The sequence below is a fragment of the Lactuca sativa genome, chromosome 5 (genome assembly GCF_002870075.4).
Source record: "Lactuca sativa cultivar Salinas chromosome 5, Lsat_Salinas_v11, whole genome shotgun sequence".
Lineage (NCBI taxonomy): Eukaryota > Viridiplantae > Streptophyta > Magnoliopsida > Asterales > Asteraceae > Lactuca > Lactuca sativa.
The window spans coordinates 40,563,369-40,587,743 of record NC_056627.2 but is presented as its reverse complement, the minus strand read 5'-3'; the positions used below and the strand labels follow the sequence as shown (position 1 = coordinate 40,587,743).

General features: G+C 39.6%; 1 protein-coding gene across 1 annotated transcript; it reads right to left on the bottom strand.

Annotated features, from left to right (window-relative positions):
• Positions 1-7,453: 7,453 nt before the first annotated feature.
• Positions 7,454-9,368, bottom strand: LOC111881490 (protein EMSY-LIKE 3). Its single transcript, XM_042901999.2, has 7 exons — positions 9,267-9,368; positions 8,861-9,094; positions 8,736-8,798; positions 8,423-8,656; positions 8,263-8,331; positions 8,118-8,181; positions 7,454-7,691 (listed from the first exon to the last, which is right to left on the bottom strand). Exons 1-7 carry the CDS (start codon positions 9,366-9,368, stop codon positions 7,567-7,569), a joined length of 891 nt encoding a protein of 296 aa, XP_042757933.1. The 3' UTR covers positions 7,454-7,566.
• Between the last annotated feature and the right edge of the window lie 15,007 nt (positions 9,369-24,375).

Sequence of the window (24,375 nt, the reverse complement as noted above, 5' to 3'; positions counted from 1 at the left end):
AATCTGATTAGTCTCAATGCTTTAATATTGCACTAAAACTTATCTTTTTCGTCTTGAGCAATATCTTTTACGTCCTTCAATAGATCATTATACTCTTTCTAAGTTTTAATGATTTTAGACGTTGCTGAATGAGCGAATGGTCCAGACACGATTGCTTCCCAGATAAGATATCCATTGTCTTCAGATCCAATGACATAATCTTCAAAGTGATGTGCCCAGACTTCGTAATCCTGGGTGTAAAGGATGGGAATCTTCGTCGTTGATCCAATGCTATTTGAGATGTTTATGGGATTTGATTGAGACTCGTCCATGCTTGATCGTATAACCTGTTTGAAAGATCAGACTTGTAATATATAGATGATTAGGGCAAAACAAATAAATGTTGAGTTACGTCAATTATGGGATGACGGCTCAATAAATATTAGTTAATGCGGAATAACCCTAATCGCAACCTTTTTCACAGAAAAGATGTGTATGAATTACACAGCCTCCTGCTCTGATACCAATTGTTAAGTTATTAACAAACTTAATGATCGATTAGATCTTCTTAACAGGTAATGCGATGAATGCAAAAGCAGTAAATAACACAAGTATGGATCAATATGTGTCGAATGATTAGATCAAACAATCCTCAATAGAGCTCGACTAAGAACTTCCGCTGTAGAGGATTTTAGGGTTACAAGAACGATAATAATAAACTTGCTAAATAATTCTCTGATCGTTCTATTCTATCGTTTCTTTCTAGGATGCATGTAAGCTCCTATATATACTAAAAGCTACTAAACTCACGGATGGGCAGGCCCATACCGGAGATACAAAATGGACTAGCTAACGAGCCCAATAGATGCAATACTTAACACAAAACACGACCCAACACACTGCATCGGATAGAAATACGGAAACTGCATCGGACCGAAGTCCGGAACTAACCAGGGCCTTGCCCTCTGCACCGGACCGTAGTCCGGAAACTGCATCGGAACGAAGTCCGGAACTAATCAGGGCCTATCCCTCTGCATCGGACCGAAGTTCGGAACTAACCAGGGCCTTTCCCTCTGCATCGGACCAAAGTCCAGAAACTGCATCGGACCGAAGTCCGGAATTAACTGAACATAGCATAGCATAATCATAACTACTAGCATAAACACATATACTGGATACTGCATCGGACCAAAGTACGGAACGCATAACACAAAGACATGCTTGAATCACAAAGGCATCAAACATACTGAACTACTACATCGGACCGAAGTCCGGAACTAGTGCTAACTAAATGGGCCGGCATTGTGGCCGTAGACCCGTTCCTACTGGAAGGAAACTCACCTCGCAAAGATGACTGAAGAATATTGTGTATAACCCCTCGTTGCTAACTGGCAGATCCTCGACGTGCTGATCTCACAACTCCCCGAGCTATCAATAGCAACATAACACTTAGTCCAAAACCATTAAGTTTCCTTAGGATAAAAAGTCAATCTTACCCCTAATCTAATTTGGTCCATGACATAGGCCTAAATCCAACACATGAAGGGCCGAATTCCCTATGGTCTTTCCAAGCACACTAACGGCCAATTGGGCCCAACTTCTCAAATGGGCCTTCCCTCTAGCCCAAAATATAATATAGCCCAATAACAATCCAACAAAATAGTCCGTTAAGGCCCATAATCAACTAGTCCAAGGAAATGACCCAAAAGGCCCACTGACTTACGAACGCAGAGCGTTCCCTTGTGGAATGTTGGGCGTTCCTTCGCAATCCTGGTCGTGAGGCTCAATGGGAGCGCAGCGCGTTCCCAAGCCCTACGCAGCGCGTTCGTGCCCTGATTCCAAAAACTGGTCATTAAGCACTTAATGCTTAAGCCATGCTATCGAAACATAGATCCAAGCTGTTTAAGACCTCCTAAATCATAAAGTCACGGACCTGAAGACTTTACATGCACCCAAAAGTCCCAATCTCGAGAAATAGCAATCAACTTCCATAAACATGGTCACAACTCTTGCATGGACCCATTAGGACCTTAAAGATGGCAACTTTCCTGCCTAAGGGACTCAAATAGCCTCATGGGTGGCAACCCTAAGTCTAGAAACCGATTTGAAACATAAAAATTCATTCTTGAAACCAAGAAGGGACAATATCCATGAGAAACTAGATCTATGATGTAGAAGCACCAAGATAAGAACTTTATACCTTCAATAGGCTGGAAATGATGAAAAATCTCGGGATATACAAGCTCTCTTCAATCTCTTGCGTCTTCTCTAAACACCTTCTTCTTCAAATCACCCAAACAACACCAAAAATACTCAAGGTAAGCTCAAAATGCATGCAAGAGGTTTTGGGTTTCGTTCTTAAGGTTAGATAGGATGGAGGCTGAAGGAAATAAGGGTTGGGGGTGAGTTAAGGTGTTTAAATAGGGTCCAAGACCCGAAAATAGGGTTTAGTCTACCCAGATGAACGCAACGCATTCCCATATGCACCCGCGCCCCATTTTCCTTTTGAATGCCATGCGTTCTTACTTAGTATGCCATGCGTACACGGTTTGTCCCAAACCCTTCTAACTTCAAATAGCAATAACTTCTTCGTTATAACTCCGATTTTGATGTTCTTTATATCCACGGAAAGCTAACGAGAAGCCCTACGCATCTATCAACTTTATTTAACCTGAAAGTCAACCGAAATTAATTCCAAAATCCATAAATGGCCCGAACCAACGCCTTTGTGGATACCTTTGGGCTCCAAAACACAAACCGAATAAATGGATCATCCAAACCACATCATTCACCTCCAAATGAGTCCAAACTCAACTCTTCAAGGTTTCTAACTCAGCCAATACCCACTCCTTGATCACCACCCTGAAATGGGAACGGTTCGAAACGGGGCCTTACACAATAGTTCAATGACAAATAGATAGTGAAAAAAAGTTTAGTCACTAAATTTCAACAAAGTTGAAAGTATGTTTCTCTCTCAAGTTATCCTAATATTATACACGAAAAAGGTATAAAAAATGAAAAACGAAACAAATATTATATGTATAAGTTTTATGTTATAAAACTATGCAATATTATATGTGTAAAAATTATCCTAATATTATATGTATGAATTTTGTGTTATAAAATTATGCAACATATAAATTGACATACATCAAACCATATACGTTGTTTATAAAAGAATGCATACATATATTAATACATTATATATGTTGTTATACTCCATGTGTTGACATACATCATATTAATATATTTACTATTAAAAAAGATATTGAAAATTTCATATTACACACAACATACATTTAGAAGTATTTTTAATAATATTATTCTTTTTAATTTTTCTTATGTAGCTTGTGTTAACATATACATACATACAATGGAAAACATACATACAGTCAAACATATAGATACATAAATGGTCCATATTATATTACAGTTTCAAAAGTAGTCTCATATGTAAAAAGTTATTATAGGAATTCCCCCTCGTTAGTTGGAAATTTTTTATTTTAATCTTTTTCTTAACGATTGTATTTTAAAAATAAAATAGTATAGTATTAATTTGTCTGTGAGTTTAAAACATCTTATTTTCATTAAAGAAGAAAAAACGATAAAGAAAAATATGATATTTTTACTTTAAACATACAAAAAATAGCTTTTTTGATCAGTTTTGTTTTGTACAGGAAACACACAAAGTCAAATATAAACTGAAACTGCCCAACAAACTAACTAACAGCATCTGAGAGAGGAAAATAAGTTGATTCTTAATGAAACTAAGCAGAAACATCAATTTTAAGTCTATTATCAATAACTACTTGATTTACATTAATGATGTCGTCTTCATAAATATTTCAAGCTAACTTGCATTAGCTTAAACATGAAGTTGAGCATCGATATTCAGATAGAATCAAAACACCCTATTGGTAGCCAATAATGTTAGATTAGGTGTCTAAGGTCAAAACTAAATTTATATAACTTTATGGACTAAAAACAAAATACTTTTTGGATAGCCCTTAATAATTAATAATAGTTAGGAACAAGTTAAGGAGCATGATGAAATAATTCGTTTTTTTATACCTTTTTCGGGGTATAATATTATGATAATTTGAGAGTGAAATGAACCACTGGTTCTACCGGTTCCGGTTCCAAACATCCACATGAATATCGTCCCGGTCCCGGCCTGATCGGTTCTATCCGGTTCCGGCCGGTTTCCCGGTCCAAATGCCCATCCCTAAATTTGAACTTAAAGAAATGATGACATTAAATGGTAGACCTTAAAATGGACTCATGATTTAAGGTAACAAACTACGTTGCTACTAATAAATAATAATCATATATGAAGGGTTTAAAACTTTAGCATGTAATCGAACCCAAGTTTTTTAAGCTTGAAGAAATTATGACTTGTTTTTTTGTAACGTCCCAAAAATTAAGGCAAAAAATTTCATTTTTAATTATAATAAAACCATCCTTCAAAACATATTCATAGACTATAATAAAATCAAGTATGATCAAAACATCTAAATACATTAGAGTAAAGTAAAATGTGAATCATCGTGGTGTGTGCGATGCTATCACTCCGAGCTCTTCCCCTTGGATCCAGAAGTACCCAAAACATAAACTAAAAATCGTAAACACAAAGCTTAGTGATTTCCCCCAAAATACCACATACCATACATATTAAACATATAATGGGCCCCGCTCGGAACAGATCGGTCAGAAATATGAGATGGGCCCCACCCATCCTCAGGCCCCGCACGGTATACATATAAACACATGCAAAAATCACAAAGATAAATACACATACAATATAATCATCAGGCCTCGCCTGGCATCGTGCCCCGCCCGGTATACATATCAAATAACATACATGCAAGAGTCACGCAGACAACTAGCATCCTAATCATAATAAACCATGGGCCGACATTGGTGCCTTCGACCCACCAAGTACAGTGAGGACACTCCCATCAAACTACTAAATCTCTCAGATAAATACTTGGACTGCTGATCCGAAAAAATCCCCGCTCCATCACCACCAAATAATATCTAATCAATAGTTGGGTTACAACCCAAAACTGCAATCCTAGTCTAATTGTCCAACGCTCAGGGTGAAAGATCATTTTACCCCCTCCTAACTTGGCCCAAAATCTGAGGCCCAATCCAAAAGCGCCAAAAATCCCACTAAGTCCCAACTTCTTAATTAGACCCAAAACCCCTCATTGGCTTGATTCTCATAAGGCTCAAAAACAAAAGACTAATAGCCCAAATGTAACATCCCAAAAATCAAGAATAAAAATTTCGTTTTTGAAATAAAATCACAAGTGCCAACCATTCATACAAAACATATGACGTCATAGTATCATGTCTAAAATGTTATTTTATTTTATCAGAGTAAACATCCCAGGCTGAATAAACAATGGTGTATGCCATGCGAACCTGAAAGATCATAAGGTTGATCAAGTCAAAAAGTTTGACTATTCTTCAGGTAATAGTCCACTATCTAACTCTATTAAGTTTCTATTCTAAGAATCTTATTACATGATGTGACTGGGTCACATGTTGATGTTTTAAGAATCAAAGAAAAGTGAATAAACTTAAAGGAAGTATATGTTGATTCTGACCGTGAAGATGGATTTCGATCACATGGTTCAGTGATCAGAGTTTTGAGCTGTTGCTTAGGAGTTATGATATATTACTTAGGAATAGATAACAATAAAGTTTTTCCATATGCTTTTGCACTGTAAGGATAAGTTTTTCCACAAAGTGTTAAAATTAAAGGATTTTTGATTTTATTTATTCTAAATATCCTTACAATGGCATTTGTGGAAAATTGTTGCTTATATGATTCCATTGATAGCAATATTGAAAAAAAATGGATTTGTTTCTTTCATTTGTGGTAATGTCTAATTTACCAAATAAGGAAAGATTCTCATCACCCAAGGTTTCAGTTGGATAGAAACTTGGAATCATGCAAGTTGTATAGTATGATGAATGAGAACTTTCAAGCATTGGAAAATTAACACTAATTACTTGTTCACATGGATGTGTGAGTCAAGTAAAGGACTAAGGGATCGAGTACACATTCTTGTGCACTGATTAAGTCCACCACAAAAGATCGATAAGACTATTTGTCATGATTTACTAAAGTTTAGTAAATATGGTTATACTTACAGGCTTAAGTGTAATTCTGAAGCATTGGAAAAATTTTAGTGTATGACAGAACGAATAAGAAGAATCAAATTAGGTAGAAGGATAAACGTTTCTCAAATCTGAAAAGATGGGAGAGTACTTAAGTCTCGTGATATATGATCATCTTAATGATTAAAATACCTTATCACAATTCATCCTCTAAGTGCATTCTGATAGCTAAGAAGAGGAGTTATGAATTGTTGAAATGGTTAAATCAAGAAGATGAGTCATACTTCATTCCAAAACAATTCTTAGAGTCATACTCCAAGATTGTAACTTGAGTGACATATCTTAAAGGAAGGTTTCCTAACACTACTCCACTACTAGAAAAACAGCCTTTTACGACGCTCATTTCGCGTTGTAAAACGCTCAGACGACGTGCAAATGCGCGTCAAGGAAGGCCCTGTCATAAAGAGAGACGACGCGCATTTACGGCGCGCATTTACGACGCGAGGTTATGACACGTAATGTGTATCAAGGAAGGCCCTGTCATAAAGGAAGACGACACGCATTTGCGTGTCGTAACCTTACGACGCGCGTGTTTATGACACGCAATGCGTATCAAGGAAGCCCCTGTCAAGAAAGGTCATGTCATAAATGAAGATGACACACATTTTTGCGTATCATAATTTTAAATATTAAAAAAAAATTATTTACAGATTTACTAATTTTCAAATTAAATTTGCATTTAATGTCTCATAACAATAAAATGTCATATACAAAAAATACAATCCATTGCATAAAATTTATTGTCATACAAATAACAAACTTTATTTCATATTCATACATATGATTACATTATTCATTAAAAAACATATACCTACATCTTCCCCTAAATGTTATTACATGATGTTGGCCACTTCATTGATGGATCACCAAGTGGAAAACCAACAACTGCCCTAAAATGTTCCATGATGTGCAACATTTAGTAAAGTAAAATACCTCCTAAAAATAAAATTGCACAAGAAACAACACATCATAAGGAGAAATTACTGACATGAATGGAAGAAGTACACTATAAATTTGTTTTACCAAGAATGCCATGGACGATCAGGTGCTACAAAGTTTGTCCAAGCTGCCAAACAAAGACTGCATGCAAACCAAAACAAACATATGTATAATTGAAATGAAGAATGCAACACTTGTATATCTGCAAAAAACTTGAAAAAAACAACAAAGATTTAATGTTTATATATAGCAAGACCATATATATATATATATATATATATATATATATATATATATATATATATATATACACACACACACACAATTCCAGCAGCTAATTCAAGAAGCTTAATTATCCAATCAAGAGTGTCTCTTTGGAATTATTTTGGTCATTGCCTATGTGAAGTAAATTCAAGAATGGAAGTGGAAGTCATTTGAAGGGCTTTTTGGTAAATTTTATTAGTTGAAGGTTATGTTTACAGAAAGAAGTGGTATATCTTGAGTAAGATTGCCAATCAATTGCCCAAAAGAAGGTAAATGGTTTGGACCATTAGTGTTAACCATTGCCATCTTTACCAAATCACCTGAAAGAAAATTGTAAAGTAAATAATTCAAGCATTATAATTATATTCATATATGTCATTTAGTTTTATGTTGTATTTCCCAAGTTTTACCAAAGAAAAGAAAAAAAAGGAGAGAAAAGAATATTATATTTTCATGTTTCCAGGCTTGAAAAAATAAAAGGTAAATAAACATTTTATTAATTTATGTGTTCACGAGTTTGAAGAATAAAAAAAGAAATTAAATTCACGTCTTATTTTAAGGAACCAAATCCTTCCAAATTGGAAGGGAAGATTATCCTTTCTCTTCTTTCCATTATAAAAACTCAGGAACATCAAAAAACATTTCCTGTCTTCTTAGTTTCATTCACTTGTCTCTTTAAGTGGGACTCAGGAAGTAAGCATTTAATAGAGTTGGAAGAAGAGTATAGTTTGGTTTAGTTTTTGTACCACTTTCACCATCTGAGATATATGCAAGCCTTGCAATGCCATCAGTCAGTTCTTGTTCATGTTCCTGCGTTATATATTATTATTATTATTATTATTATTATTTCAATCATAAATCATACATTACATGTTTTCAAAATTAACTAACCTTGAGCACTTTCTTAGTTTTTTGTATTTCAACAGGATCTGGATGACTAGACCCAAATACCCTCTCAACCTGTGGCATGAATGTTAAAATTCCTTTCCCTTCTTGTAAATAAAATATACAATATAAATATATGATATATCTGCAATTATCATGTATGTACCTCTTTTATAAGAGTATCAGTGTGAAGTGACTGAATATTGTCTCGACCCTTCTTTCCAATGCCATTCTGTGATCGTGGAAAATCTTTTATTGATGCTGCTGCTGCTTGACTTTTGGGCAACCCTCTACCTCTCCCTGCACCTCCACCTCCACCAGGACCATTATCACGTCCAACGGGTCTACTCATTCCATGAACTGAATACCTGATCCACCATTGTATATCCTCTCGTGATATCTGCATCAAGTATCAAGCAATATTTTATTTAAGACATGGTATATCACCCATGATTTTAACTTTCTACACATACCTATGCAAGATTAACCCATTCCCATGTCTCATTTGCTGTACTAATATCATAAACTAGTGCATGCCGACCCTGAAAGTATATTTTCTCCAGCATAAAATTTGGAGGTGGAGCTGCAAGCAATATCAAATTACCTCAACAGGGTTGTGATCTGTTATAACTGCTTCATAAAAATTGTTGTCATCAGGCCATCTGGTTCTCACTTTTCTTCCAATCAATGGGGAGAATGCTGATGTTTCAGCAGACTTATTTGCAACTGGCCCAGAAGTCACACGATTACCAAGCTGGCCCCACCCACTTGGCCCTGATGGAGGGTACTGCATTTTCAGGGAAGATCCTCCCCCCATTATCTGACCACCATCACCACACTGCCAATTGCGATTTACAAATTACAAACATATCATAATAAAAAACAAAATACCAATGTGGTATGGAATGGGCTTAAATATTTCTTGTTTTTCCCTTTTGTCCCTGAGACAGGTTCTCTTCTAGCAGATGAAGAAGCAGCTTTCCTTTGATGATTCTTCCAGCTCTTCTTACATATTTCTTGTTTTTCCCTTTTGTCCCATTATCTGACCACCACCACCACACTGCCAATGGGCTTACATGTTTTGGCTTTCCTGTTCCCAAAATCATCTTCATTAGCTTTGTTTTACTTAGGAAATCCAATAAAACAAAATCTTCATTGACTTTGTTTTATAACTGGAGGCATTGCATTCTACTGAAGAATAGGTACTTTTGAATAATTAAATATTAAAATTTCTTATGGTTAGTAATATAAAATATAAAGTTTGTCTCCTAAAAACTAATTTATAAGCTTAGTGCAATCTAACCATTTTTTAAAACAACTTTTTCTATTCATCTTTCAAGTTTCAATCAAGCATGGGTTACTTCAATAGAACTTCCTGTTTCTGATATATCAAAATCTATATATAATCCCTTCATCCTTAGTTTTTTTGTCATATCAATTTTTTAGTCTGATGCTAGATTGTTTCTAGTCTGGAGTTTGAGTCACAATAAATCAATACTCATAAAAGAAATAAATAAATAACAAGTAAACCGGGGTAAGGGCATATAAGTAATTAAGAAGTTGAGTTACCTATACCATAAGACTTTCAAACTATGTAACTAAAAATTGAGATTGTTCTTATTTTAGGATTTTACATATGGAGGAGGTAGTAGTGCAAACAACCAAGGTTAGGTGAAGAAGAAAAAAGATTTTGTAAACCCAAAACAAAATATCTTGAAGTAAGTTACTGGTTTGGAACTACAAAACACTTGTATAAAATATACAGGTTATTTAATTTATAGTTAGATCACTTAAATTCCAAAAAACAAAATTATTATAGTATTGTAGTTTCATTTCTCATTAAAATATTTTACTTCCAATGTATATCTTATTAGGACATTGTATTTTGAAATTGTTTCCCGTTGCTATAATGGTAAACTTTTAAATGTACAATGCGATATAAGAAATAATTTAAAATCCCTTCTTCATACTTGTTTTGGTTGCATTTTGCAGAGATTGATCATTTAGTCACATGAGGGGACAACAGGTTTTTGACATCATTATATATGGTGATAGCTGTTTCAAGAGATTGATATTGTCAAAATGAGTGGATATATTAATAGTGCTCTTGTGTTGAATACATCAATCCCTGTTAGTGGAAGGAGTTTGACAATAACTTTGCAGCTTGTAAAAGGTAGTCATACAATAATAAGTATACCATAATCAGTGCCATAGAGATCTTTGAAATTGTCAGAGATGAGGCCAAAACATTATTAATGAAGGTACTTTTAAATCATTTCTTGGAATTTGAAGCTTTGAAAAGGATTCTTATGAAGTTCAAATTCTTTCTGTATGCTGTAGTAAAAACTTTGCAGAAATTGAACCATTCGTTTCAGTTGGAATGGTGATCTATGTGTTCCGCAACAGCATCCATGGAGTGGAATTGGGTGATGAATAAGGTTGGAATGCAAAGCCGGAATGGGCTGGAATACAATCAGGAATGAATTGCAGGAATGGGGGATGTGGCATCAAGTACGGTTGTTTATGGTGTATTAGATGCTATAATATGGTGTATTAGATTCTTTTATGCGATGGTTGTAAATAGATAGGATACATATAGAGTACGGTTAAATAGCCGTACTCTATTAGGCATGGAATCTAATACACCCCTCTACTAATACGCCCTCTATGTATGTACTATATTCATACTTTCAACCGTATTATATTATACTTTTTCTAGTAGTGAAATTATACCTTTTATAATGTCATCAATATTTTTTTGTGTCATTCGTTCATGAACCTGTAACATAAACAATAAGTTTAGATTTTTTTTTCCAAATATATTTGACAGATAACAAACCTTCTTAATGATGCAAATAATTCTTATGAAAGTTTTCTAGCCTCTTCAATTGAAGTTTCATTAGCTCTAACTTCATGTTCGACCATGTAAATGATAACTTTAAGGATACTCCACAAAAAAATATGTGAAGAAAGAGATTTACTGTTAGATTCCTATGATCCATTCATATGTGTTTCTCTCATACTTGCAATATAAGTTTGAATCAAATGATTTAACAATGACCAAAACAAAACTGACATTTCAACAAACACTTTTAGTGTAAAACCCAAGATCAGAAAGGCCAAGAAAAGGAAAGAAACACTAAGTTAAAGAGGGTTGACTCGGCGAGTCTAGGAAGGAACTCGGCGAGTCGGAGCGGGATCCGGGGGATCGAGTAAGTGACCAACTCGGCGAGTCGGCTCGTGAACTCGATGAGTTGGGTCTGAACGAGGAATCCCTAATTTCAGGACTTGGTACCCTATTTAAGCATCTTATTCTCTTCCCTAGGGCTCATTTGTGGCCCCTATAGTCCAGGAACCCAAACCCTAGCCACCAAAATCATTTTTGGAGCAAGATCTACCCTTGGTGAAGTAATTTGAGGCTTTGAAAGATGAGAGATTCATAGTGGTGCAAGAGGAGGCCTTGGATCCAGAGTTGGTGGAACTTTTTAGAGCATTTGGAGGTAATGAATCGTTATCCTTGGCTTTCTCCTTTCTAGATCCATCTTTCATGGAGTTTTAGGGTTTCTTTGAGAGTATGTGATGAGAAATTGGTGCATAAGCTAGATCTGGAATTGAAACTCCAGATCTGAGCTCTTTTTGGATCGAAAATGCAGAAAGCCATGTTAGTTGCTATGCAAAAGCCTTTCCCCATGAGTGGAGTTCCTCTCTAGCTTGGTTTTTGGTATTATGAGGCAAGAAGCACGTAAAGTTAGCAACTTTATGTTGCTAATGGACTCTAGGAACCCAAATCTATTGTTTGGGGCAAAGGAGAAGCTTTGTGACTCGAAATTATGGAAATGCACGTATGGACTCGGCGAGTCTAGGAGATGACTCGGCGAGTCAGGCTAGATATCAAACTTAAATCGCGTAGCAACTCGGCGAGTCGCATGGGTGGACTCGGCGAGTTGGATGAAGATAGGCAGAAACTCGACGAGTTGGAAGAACAACTCGGCGAGTCTGTTGAAGATTGCCTTGAACTCGGCGAGCCTGTTCTTGGACTCGGCGAGTCAAGTCGCGAAACCCCAAACCCTTCGAGTTAAGACTCGGATCAGTGAGTTGAGTGGGGACCCAGTGAGTTGGCCAGGTCAGGACTCGGAAATCGGTAGACTCGACGAGTCATGGTCTGACTTGGCTAGTCGAGTCGAGAAGGGAGGAGGTTTCTGAGCTCATGAACTCGGCGAGTCAGTAGGCTGACTCGGCGAGTAGGGTCAACCTGGAAGGTTGACTATGAACATGACTTTGACTTTGACAAGAGTTGACTTAGTTGACTTTTGGAGGACTGTCAGACTAAGTGTCATATTGATATTGATAGCTCGGAGAGCTAGAGGAGCAGCGGCTCAGGGGATTGTTGATTAGCAGCCAGAGGATTATCGGCAGAGCTCAGCAGTTCAGGTGAGTTTCCTTCCAGTAGGAACGGGTCTAATGCCACAATGCCGACCCGTTTAGTTAGCAGTAGTTTTCGGATTTTGGTCCGATGCAGTAGTTAGTATGTTTGATGCCTTCGTGGCTTAGACAGGATTTATGTGTTATGTGTTCTGGGCTACGGCTCGATGCAGTATGCAGTATATGTGTTATGTTAGCAGATACGTGTTTATGTTATGCTATGTTCAGACAGTTTCGGACTTCGGTCCGATGCAGCTAGTTCCGGACTCCGGTCCGATGCAGGGGACAAGGTCCCAGTTAGTTCTGGACTTCGGTCCGATGCAGTTAGTTCCGGACTTCGGTCTGATGCAGTCAGTTCCAGACTCCGGTCCGATGCAGGGGACAAGGTCCCAGACAGTTTCGGATTACGGTCCGATGCAGCTAGTTCTGGACTTCGGTCTGATGTAGTCAGTTCCGGACTTCGGTCCGATGCAGTTAGTTCCGGACTTCGGTCCGATGCAGTGGGCAAGGCCCAGTATGTGCTGTATTTGTTATTGTGTGGTATGTGGTAGTTTGGGGGAGCTCACTAAGCTTCGTGCTTACGGTTTTCAGTTTTGGTTTCAGGTACTCAGTTTTCAAAAGAGGAGCTCGGAGAGATTGCAGTGCACACACCATAGTCAGTTAGCCTGGGAATGTTTTATTCTGATAATGAGATTATGTTTTGAATTAATACTCTAAAAATTATGTTATAACTTATGATACAGTTTTATAAATATGGTTTTAGTTATGTTTTAAAAGAAATTTTTAGTCGTGATTTTTGGGTCGTTAGAAGTTGGTATCAGAGCCTTGGTTTGAGGGACTCAGACATACTTGAGAGTGTGTCTGGACTCAAACTAAGGAAATGGTAAAAGGTTTTCAAAAGAAAAACATTTTGAAAGAAATTTATGGTAAAAAGGAGTTTGAGAAAAGGAAAGAGTTTTAGAAAAAGCGAAAATAATTTTTGAAAGAAGAGAACTTTGAATAGAGAAAAAGGGTGTGGTGCATGCAATCAGCCGAGCTCAAGTAAGTAATCCCAAATTACCCATACAAGTTTATGTTATGATTGTCAGTATCAGTTTCAGTTTCAGCTTCAGTCTCAGTAGAACGGCATGCTAGTATAGGGCTAAGGATCTAGGAATGATGCCTTATGTGCCTATTATATGTGTATCAGCTTTATGAGAATTGCATGCTAGTATAGGACTAAGGATCTAGGAGGATGCCTTATGTGCCTGCTTATGTGTTTCATCCTTATGATAATTGCATGCTAGTATTGAGTAGACAGCAGTAGGATAGCCTGTTTAGGTGATGCCTGATAGTATGAGTTCAACATTGTATGCTAGTACAGTTTCTTGATTATGAGAATAGTTTGCATGAGTATGTTTCCTTTATCTGAATGTTGCTTGCTCTGTGCTTAGTGGGACTCTGAGTAATGGGAGTTAGCGATCAGGTGAATACGTCACATCACATGTGATCAGGGTTGAATAATCTCAGAGTGCTGGATTTGGCCCTATTGCGCAGCTCTCGTCTGAGTCTAACCGTTGTGGGGACGAGTCTTTTACTCGAAGGATTATCTAAGCCTCGTCACATGTGATGGTATTCAGGTGGTGGCTAATTAGCATTACGAGGAGGCCTTCAGCAGCTGAGGACTGTTTGGGTGGAGTCAGAGGTTCCCTAGGGCAAGCCTAGGATGAGAGTAGCAAGGATTAGCAGAAGAGAAAAGGGACTTGGTGGACTTGAGGTAACTCTTGAGGAAAGTACAGATAGATGCGGAAGGTAGTATGGGCCCGTACTACTGAAAGCAGAGGATCCATACTCGATTCAAGAGGGGCCGAGGCAAAACCAGGGAACTAGTAGAGGGTGTGAGAAGTCCCTCAGCAGCGGTGTGTATTGAGTAGACAATAGTAGGATAGCCCGTGTAGGTTATGCCTGATAGTATGAGCTTAGCATTGTATGGTAGTACAGTTTCTTGTTATAAGAATAGTTCTGCATGAGTATGTTTCCTTTATCCGAATGCTGCTTGCTTTGTGCTTTGTGGGACTCTGAGTGATGGGAGTTAGCCATTAGGTGAATACGTCTCATCACATGTGATCAGGGTTGAATAATCTCAGAGTGCTGGATTTGGCCCTATTGCGCAGCTCTTGTTTGAGTCCAACCGTTGTAGGGACGAGTCTTTTACTCGAAGGATTATTCGAGCCTCATTGCATGTGATGGTATTCAGGTGGTGGCTAATTGGTATTACAAGGAGGCCTTCAGCAACTGAGGACTGTTTGGGTGGAGTCAGAGGTTCCCTAGGGCAAGGCTAGGATGAGAGTAGCAGAGATCAGTAGTAGAGAAAAGGGGACTTGGTGGAGTTGAGGTAACTCTTGAGGAAAGTACGGATAGATGTGGAAGGTAGTATGGGCCCGTACTACTGAAAGCAGAGGATCCGTACTCGATTCAAGAGGGGCCAAGGCAAAACCAGGGAACTAGTAGAGGGTGTGAGAGATCCCTCAGCAGTAGTGTGTGAGATCCCTCGAGTTTGGATGAGTATTGTGATGTTAGTGATGGCAAGTTGCCGAGTATAGTGACGCTACGTGGTAGACCAGATGGTAGTTCTGGTGACGATAGGGGATCAGGCTCGGACTCTGGAGCCGGGCAGATAGAGGATCAGATGAGAGAGTTCATTTCATTTGAGAACTTTGCGCAATATCACTGACCAGACTCCTGTGATCCTCAGTGTGATCAAGGAGGGCATTATGGAGATTGGTGATGAGAGGCCGAGTGCATTCTGCACTGGGATAGCAGTCATGATAAAGACCCGTACGTTGATGTTTCAGGAATTCACAGTTTGTGAGGCTTCAGATTTCATGGGGGTTAGGGACCCCATTGTTAGTGGCAGATGATTGGCAGTTGTTGCCAACACTTTTCGTACCAGACGTTGTCTCGAAAGGAGACAAGATCTGACTTACTTCCTGTCTCCTGAGGGATAGAGCACATGATTGATAGGAAGAGGTTGGTAGTGAGTTGAGGGATGATGTGGTTGATGCTATGTCATGGGATGACTTCCAGACCAGATTCTGGGCAGAGTGTGCCCAGGCGATTGAGGCGCAACAATTGGCGCCAGAGTTGTTAGATCCTCACCAGACGAATGAGATTGTGGCAAAGATCACTGCCAAGCCTCGGGAAAGAGCTTATATGGTACCACAGTATGCAGTAGATGAGGAAATGAAGAAGGAAAGTTATCAGGACATACTGTAGAATGATAGCAGGGAGATCATGAGTATCTCGGAGTGCAAGACCCTGAATGATATGACTTCTAGAGCTCGAGAACGGGATATTGACTTGGAGCACATTAGTAAGAAGGAAGCAAATCAGTTGCTTATAGTGAGGGGTCTCGGGAGGAGACCGTAGATTTTAGTTTAGCTTTCAAGAGACCAGCAGAACCAGATTCGGTGCAGCACTTGCAGGAAACTACACAAGGGAGCCTTTCATTCCAGAGGTTTAAGAAAGTGTAACCCTGAGTTATCCTCAGTTTGTGTCTGAATTGTATTTTTATGAGATGTTATAAGCCAATTGCATACCGATAAGCATTGGCAAATAGTGATAGACCAATTCCCCAGATTGCGGGATTGGGAGAGTACAACGCCATCTTGGTTTATTCCAAGACTAAGGAGCAGCACAAGAAACACCTGAGAGAGGTGCTAGAGACTTTGAGGAGGAAGAGAAGTTTCGCAAGGTTCCTTAATCGCGAGTTCTGGTTGCGCGGGGTGCAATTTCTTTGGGTACCTCGTCAATCGGAAGGATATTCTAGTCGATCCGGCCAAGTTAGAGGCCGTGATGCAGTGGGAGATTCCGAGGTCTCCAATTGAGATTCGGGGCTTCCTAGGTCTAGCGGGCTATTACCAGAGATTTATTCGGATTTTTTTTAGAAGTTGGGTGATCTTTTTGGATTAGCTGGTGTTGAAAACACTAGAAAGGGGTAAGCGTGGTTCTAGAAGATTAGTCATGGGTGGTAAGAAGGATCGGGAATCCTTTCGACCAGTGAGCAGTAAGGAGTTAGCCGAATCCAAGTGGGGGAGAACCCTCCGAGTATACAAGGATAAGAGCCACGTAGACCCAAAATGAGTGTGTCGCCTCTGAGAAGAAAAGATAGTAGCACAGTGATTGATGGATTGAGGAGTTCAGAATTGGGAGTTTGAGGACCTTCCCAACAGTTAGTTCATGTAATCGAGATACTTAGAAGCTGGTTAGGAATCCAGGATTGGAGGACCACCTGTAGGGCTCAAGCGAGTCGGAATGAGGATCCTGAGAACGGTTAGCAAGAGATGCTTTTGTATTAGTAGCCAGTGTCAGAGTCAGCATGCAAGATGGTGTAGATTCAGGAGTTGGGAGTTTGGAAATTTCCCAACAATAGCTTCTTGTATCCGGATTAGTAGACGGTTGGTTTGGGAACCAAGCCGAAGAATTCCTCGACGAAGCGCTAAGTATATAAAGGATATAAGATGTCGAGGTTGATGCAGTATTCAAAGACTGAGGGCTGGTTTTGAGAAATCATGATGAGGAATCCCTAGCAGGACTAGGGATAGTCAGGATGTCCTCAGATAGTAGTAGTAGTGTTGTAAGTCTGCGGGGGTAGCCGTAGCATTCACTAGCAGTCAGATAGTAGTAGTGGTGTTGTAAGTCTGCGGGGGTAGCCGTAGCATTCACTAGCAGTCAGATAGTAGTAAAGTGTTGTAAGTCTACGGGGGTAGCCATAGCATTCACTAGCAGCCAGATAATATTAGAGAGATGTAAGTCTGCGGGTGTAGCCGTGGCCTTTATCAGGTTGGTAGATAGCATGAGCGCGTTATTGGACGTGGGGGAAATAGTAGTACCCACCAGTTCGGGTGCAGCAGTGAAGATATGGGAATCCACAGGTTAGATTTTGGATTTCCCAAATGGTTCAGTTATGGTTAAGTCGGCGATTTGGCAATAGATCGTCACATCAGATATGAGATCAGAATAGCAGTGGACCGTTGGGGGTTCAGGTATGTTAAGGGCTACCGTCAGTCTGGGAGCCATCATGTTGTTAGTCGTGGAATTGATGATGTCAGGATGTGGCGTTTGGACCTGATCGGGGGATCGGAGAGGGTGTTCGGGCCGCAGCGACAGGAGAACTAGTGGAAACTAGTTCCAGAGAATGATTTCGTTCAAAAGTAGTGGGAGTAACTAAGTAAGGAGTCCTTGGACTCCACAGTTGAGTTGGAACTCAATGTATCAGGTGGTTCATTGTTTCAGGCAGTTCAGTGTATCAGGCAGATTAGTGTTTCAGGCAATTCAGTGTTTCAGGCAGTTCAGTGTTTTAGGCAGTTCGGTGTTGCAGGCAGTTCCGTGTTTCAGATAGTTGCAATGTGAGGGTCAGTATTAGTATAGTTGGTTGATTTGGAAATGGCAAGTCCCTCTCAGCAGGATCAGTTGAGCCTTTTGCCAAGTATAAGTGAACTGTAAGGATAGCTAGGCAGGTATCTTTTCTTTCAGGATGGAAGGCTCGAGTTAGTAGGAGTTGAGTAATTAGATGGGAGATAACCAAGCTGGTTTCAGCAGCATCGTTTCAATATGAGTGGCAGAATGGATAGAAAAGTTATAGATATCGAAGTATCTTCTGGAGTCGCTGGGAGCGACTAGGAGATTGCGATGGAGTGTAGTGACCGGTGGGAGTCCGGTAACTCAGATATTGGCAGAATAGTTGGACCAGGGTGGTCTCAGTGCATCCGGTAGGCGGATCAGGGGTAACAGAATTTTCAGTCGGAGGAAGTAATGTTAAGAAAATTATAGAAAAGAGAAGAATTCAGTATGTACCAACAGTAGTGACCAGCACTGTGAGTGGCTGTAGTGATGGACAAAAGGGTGTTAGTTTTCCCAGAAAGAGAGTTGGAGGCAGTTCGCAGGACAGTTGGCCATAGCAAACTTCGAGGACGAAGTTTAGTTTAAGTGGGGGAGAGTTGTAACACCCAAGATCAGAAAGGCCAAGAAAAGGAAAGAAACACTAAGTTAAAGAGGGTTGACTCGGCGAGTCTAGGAAGGAACTCGGCGAGTCGGAGCAGGATCCGGGGGATCGAGTAAGTGACCAACTCGGCGAGTCGGCTCGTGAACTCGGCGAGTTGGGTCTGAACGAGGCAACCCTAATTTCGGGACTTGGTACCCTATTTAAGCATCTTATTCTCTTCCCTAGTGCTCATTTGCGGCCCCTATAGTCCAGGAACCCAAACCCTAGCCACCAAAATCATTTTTGGAGCAAGATCTACCCTTGGTGAAGTAATTTGGAGCTTTGAAAGAGAAGAGATTCATAGTGGTGCAAGAGGAGGCCTTGGATCCAGAGTTGGTGGAACTTTTTAGAGCATTTGGAGGTAATGAATCGTTATCCTTGGCTTTCTCCTTTCTAGATCCATCTTTCATGGAGTTTTAGGGTTTCTTTGAGAGTATGTGATGAGAAATTGGTGCATAAGCTAGATCTGGAATTGAAACTCCAGATCTGAGCTCTTTTTGGATCGAAAATGTAGAAAGCCATGTTAGTTGCTATGAAAAAGCCTTTCCCCATGAGTGGAGTTCCTCTCTAGCTTGGTTTTTGGTATTATGAGGCAAGAAGCATGTAAAGTTAGCAATTTTATGTTGCTAATGGACTCTAGGAACCCAGATCTATTGTTTGGGGCAAAGGAGAAGCTCTGTGACTCGAAATTATGGAAATGCACGTATGGACTCGGCAAGTCTGGGAGATGACTCGGCGAGTCAGGCTAGATATCATACTTAAATCGCGTAGCAACTCAGCGAGTCACATGGGTGGACTCGGCGAGTTGGATGAAGATAGGTAGAAACTCGACGAGTTGGAAGAACAACTCGGCGAGTCTGTTGAAGATTGCCTTGAACTCGGCGAGCCTGTTCTTGGACTCAGCGAGTCAAGTCACGAAACCCCAAACCCTTCGAGTTAAGACTCGAATCAGTGAGTTGAGTGGGGACCCAGTGAGTTGGCCAGGTCAGGATTCGGAAATCGGTAGACTCGGCGAGTCATGGTCTGACTCGGCGAGTCGAGTCGAGAAGGGAGGAGGTTTCTGAGCTCATGAACTCGGCGAGTCAGTAGGCTGACTCGGCGAGTAGGGTCAACCTGGAAGGTTGACTATGACCAGGACTTTGACTTTGACCAGAGTTGACTTAGTTGACATTTGGAGGACTGTCAGACTAAGTGTCATATTGATATTGATAGCTCGGAGAGCTAGAGGAGCAGCGGCTCAGGGGATTATCGATTAGCAGCTAGAGGATTATCGGCAGAGCTTAGCAGTTCAGGTGAGTTTCCTTCCAGTTGGAACGGGTCTAAGGCCACAATTCCAGCCCGTTTACTTAGCAGTAGTTTCCGGATTTTGGTCCGATGCAGTAGTTAGTATGTTTGATGCCTTCGTGGCTCAGACAGGATTTATGTGTTATATGTTCCGGGCTACGACCCGATGCAGTATGCAGTATATGTGTTATGTTAGCAGATACGTGTTTATGTTATGCTATGTTCAGACAGTTCCGGACTTCGGTCCGATGCAGCTAGTTCCGGACTCCGGTCCGATGCAGGGGACAAGGTCCCAGTCAGTTCTGGACTTCGGTCCGATGCAGTTAGTTCCGGACTTCGGTCCGACGCAGTCAGTTCCGGACTCCGGTCCGATGCAGGGGACAAGGTCCCAGACAGTTCCGGATTACGGTCCGATGCAGTTAGTTCCGGACTTCGGTCCGATGTAGTCAGTTCCGGACTTCGGTCCGATGTAATTAGTTCTGGACTTCGGTCCGATGCAGTGGGCAAGGCCTAGTATGTGCTTTATTTGTTATTGTGTGGTATGTGGTAGTTTGGGGGAGCTCACTAAGCTTCGTGCTTACAGTTTTCAGTTTTGGTTTCAGGTACTCAGTTTTCAAAAGAGGAGCTCGGAGAGATTGAAGTGCACACACCATAGTCAGTTAGCCTGGGAATGTTTTACTCTGATAATGAGATTATGTTTTGAATTAATACTCTAAAAATTATGTTATAACTTATGATACAATTTTATAAATATGGTTTTTACTTATGTTTTAAAAGAAATTTTTAGTCGTGATTTTTGGGTCGTTACATTTAGGGCACAATTCATATCATTCATAACCAAAGAATTTAATAACTTACCATATCTGAGGAGTCCCAGAACACCATGAACACCTTCAAGAAACCAAACCCAAACAAATATCCAACCTAAAAAAGTGTTAGTGGTGGTGGCTGGCAGATTCCTTGATGTACATTGGTGGCGAGGGTGTGAGGTTGTGGTCTTGATACGTTGGGGATGATGTTGTGGTGGTTTTTTCCCAGAGGGAGGAAGGGACGTCAGTTGTCCCACACCACCGTGGATGCCAACTAGCCCGACATCAGTGATCCGAGCAGATCGGAAAAATGTAAAGAGGGAATGATCCTAGGACAGGTTTCATTGAGCAATTTGATGCATGTGAATGAGAAATGAAGAACTCACAGAATATAAGATAAAAAAAATATTACTTGTAAGAAATCAATTTTTCAATATTAGGGCTCAAACCTACCTGAATAGTAACTTGGTATGACGGAGGGTCTTTCAAGAAGAAAGAAGCGAGCATCAGGTGGTTTAAAATTGAGGTCCATGGTGGAGGCGTGAATAAGAAGAAGAGACCTATAGGATAGTCGACAAAATAGATAAGTAAAACGGAGTACATGGGAGGTGTCCACTGGAGATGGAGTAGCATCCGACGAGACCAAGAGGCTCCCACTGTATACATCGATTAGACCTCCACCGAAACCTTTTCTCGCTCCGTTTATTTCAGCGAAATCAGACAAGAAACCGACTCACTTACCCCGATTTCTACTGATGACGGAGTCTAAGAAGCCAAGGAAAGCTCACCAAGAACCGATAATTACCTCCTCCTCCTCACGAATAGATCGATCATCCCGATCTACTAGTCGCTACTTGCCCTGCTCCATCGGACTAGTTGAGTCCCCTCCCTACGTGTAATCTGATGGCGACAAGGAAGAACAACCAAGGAGACCGTCGGAGCACCTTCTCCCCTAGCTGCGGCAGACAAGGGAAGCATCGTTGCTTCTCCCTTCTCCTTTTGTCAAATCGATCCCGCACTAGAGGTGTTTCCCCTTTCTCGATTGATTGCATCATCGAGCCACCATGGTTGCTTGCGTTCCCATCTTCCTTGCTCGATAGATGAACCACGACCACCGGACCAAAACTCCCGCTACCTTCGTTATTCTAATTCCCCTTTTTCGGTTTATCTGTGGGGAATAAGAAACAAACAAGAATCAAGATTTGCATTCTTAATATTGAGACTTGAGAGTATAATACCGAATTAGGGATTTTTCTGACAATTTCAACATCGAGTGGGAGATATGGTGGTTCCAGTGGGTAGAAGTAAATGAGCCTTGATCGATGTCAACGAACGGGGAAGAATCGGTGGCAGCGGTCGGAGTGCAAGGGAAAGACGCAAGCAACACTCGATGTAGGGAGGCGGAGGATGACCGGAGAAGATTTTTGTGGTCAAAGAATATACCTAGAGCTAAAGAGGGGAAACAAGGAAGGAAGGCGGGTTTTCTAATTTTTTTTATTTCCTTTTTCCCGCTGCTAGTTGTTGAAGAGCGCGTTTGTAAAATTATAAAGCGACATTTCTAGACGATACGCCTTTAACATAAGCGCCCTCCGTGTTTTTTTTGTGAGACACTAATTCAAGGGCACGCAAAATGCACGTCCAAAATTCTTTAAATTTCTAAAGATTTGACATTATTTTTAGGGCACGCCCTTTTGCGTATCATTAATCAGTGCGTGTCGTAAAAAGCGTGTCATTAAAGGTCTGTTTTCTAGTAGTGGTCAAATGTAAGAGTAAAAGTATCCTACTCTTGTACATTTGAAATTGGTAAGTTGTTATGTTTTGTATAAAACAAAGACCAACTAAGACCAATTGTGTGAAGTGTTTGTCTTGATAAAGAATCCAAACTATCTCTTGAATATTTGGCAAGTGAGTCTTATGTGTCAAGAGGATAGTCGGAGTCTTAAAGGTCCTGGAAGAATTTCAAGATCTAATCAAGAATAAAAACCCGTAGTTTAACACTAGCACACGACGTGAGGTTTATAACCTATCGTGTTGACATATTTCTATTTTTGTTCTCATTCCAGTTAAAGTTGGCTTTGCATATGAGTTCTTAGAGTTTTCAATTGGTTGCATAACAACTTGGAAGGAATGGCAGTCCCTTGAGCTGCCAGGTGGCAAGAAATTAAGATTGAGTTCAATCCATATGAGTTTGGATTTGTCATTATCCTTGTCTTATGACTATGGTTTTGACAATTCACATGGATAAGAACACATACACCATAAAATCTAAGGGTCATAAGGTTTCTTTCCGATTCATGAAAATGATGGTGAGGAAACACTTCCACCAAGTAGATTTGAAGCAGATAGCAAAGATCTAAACCACTGAGACTATGATTACGACATCCCTTTTCTTAGTTCTGAAATTGTTTAGACACACATGTGTGCTATCTAAGGAAAGGTGTATGATTTTGATAAAGTTTTATCAAAGCATCTTGTATCAGAAGTCTGAGCTATGGTATGAAAGTCAATATAGTATTATTTTCTAGAAGTCTAACTGATTTCTGAGTACATGTCAAAGCTAGTGGGAGCATAAGTGTTATGCTAATAATCATCATGTTAGTGGGAGCATGATAATCATGATAAAGGTTGCAAGTTAGAAATATTAATTATAGAAAACAAAAGTTTCAATTCGTGGAGTTGCAGGGGTTGAAAAGTTGTTTTGCTATAATTAAGGGAGAGGAAATTATACTTCATTTCAATTCTAAAAGCTTAGTTTGAGGTTTTAATCATCTTTAGTCAAGGATATATATATGGATTTTGTGTTGGAATGGCTCAACATAAGGAAATTCTATATATGAGTCTATTATTTGCGTTCTAAAATTTGATTATGATTACGACATCCCTTTTCATAATTTGAATTATGAGAACTTGGCAAATAGAAATATTGTAGCAAAAGACTGGTCTAAAATCATGTCTTTATGTGAGACATCATGAATCGTGTCTCATATGATTCGGATATAGGATCGATTGCATGTGCTATAATATTCATCCTTTCTAAATTTTCCAAATGTCTGGGGCATTAAGAGGGAAAAGGTCTAGAATTGGATATGACTAAAATGATTAAGCAATTGTCGAGGACAATCTAAGGTTTACCAAAGATTAGTTGCTCAGGGACAGTTAGAAGTATAGTGTTAATTTTTGGAAAGACCATATTGACATATTCTGAAAAGAGGCAACTCTTGTTCAGAAGTGATAGTCGAAATGGGAATGTTTCATAGATGGAAGTTATTAAATCTATGTAAGATTAGAAAACTTAATGCAGGAAGGATGTTTCCCATGGAATTGATCTCCATTGGAATACTCTGTAAAGTCTTTTGACAAGTCTTTGTGACTTTGTACATAGTCATTACAAGAGGATCAATGCACATAAGTTTAAAATCTAACAAATTTCAATAAATGATAGGAATTTGGAATTGTTACATTTACAATAAGGATTTGGGAGTGTGAAATTAGAATCATGGTTCAATTGGTTTATTTCACAATGTAAAGATCATAGACAAGAATAGTGTGCATACTTGGTGTATGGCATGACTAATGTTTAGA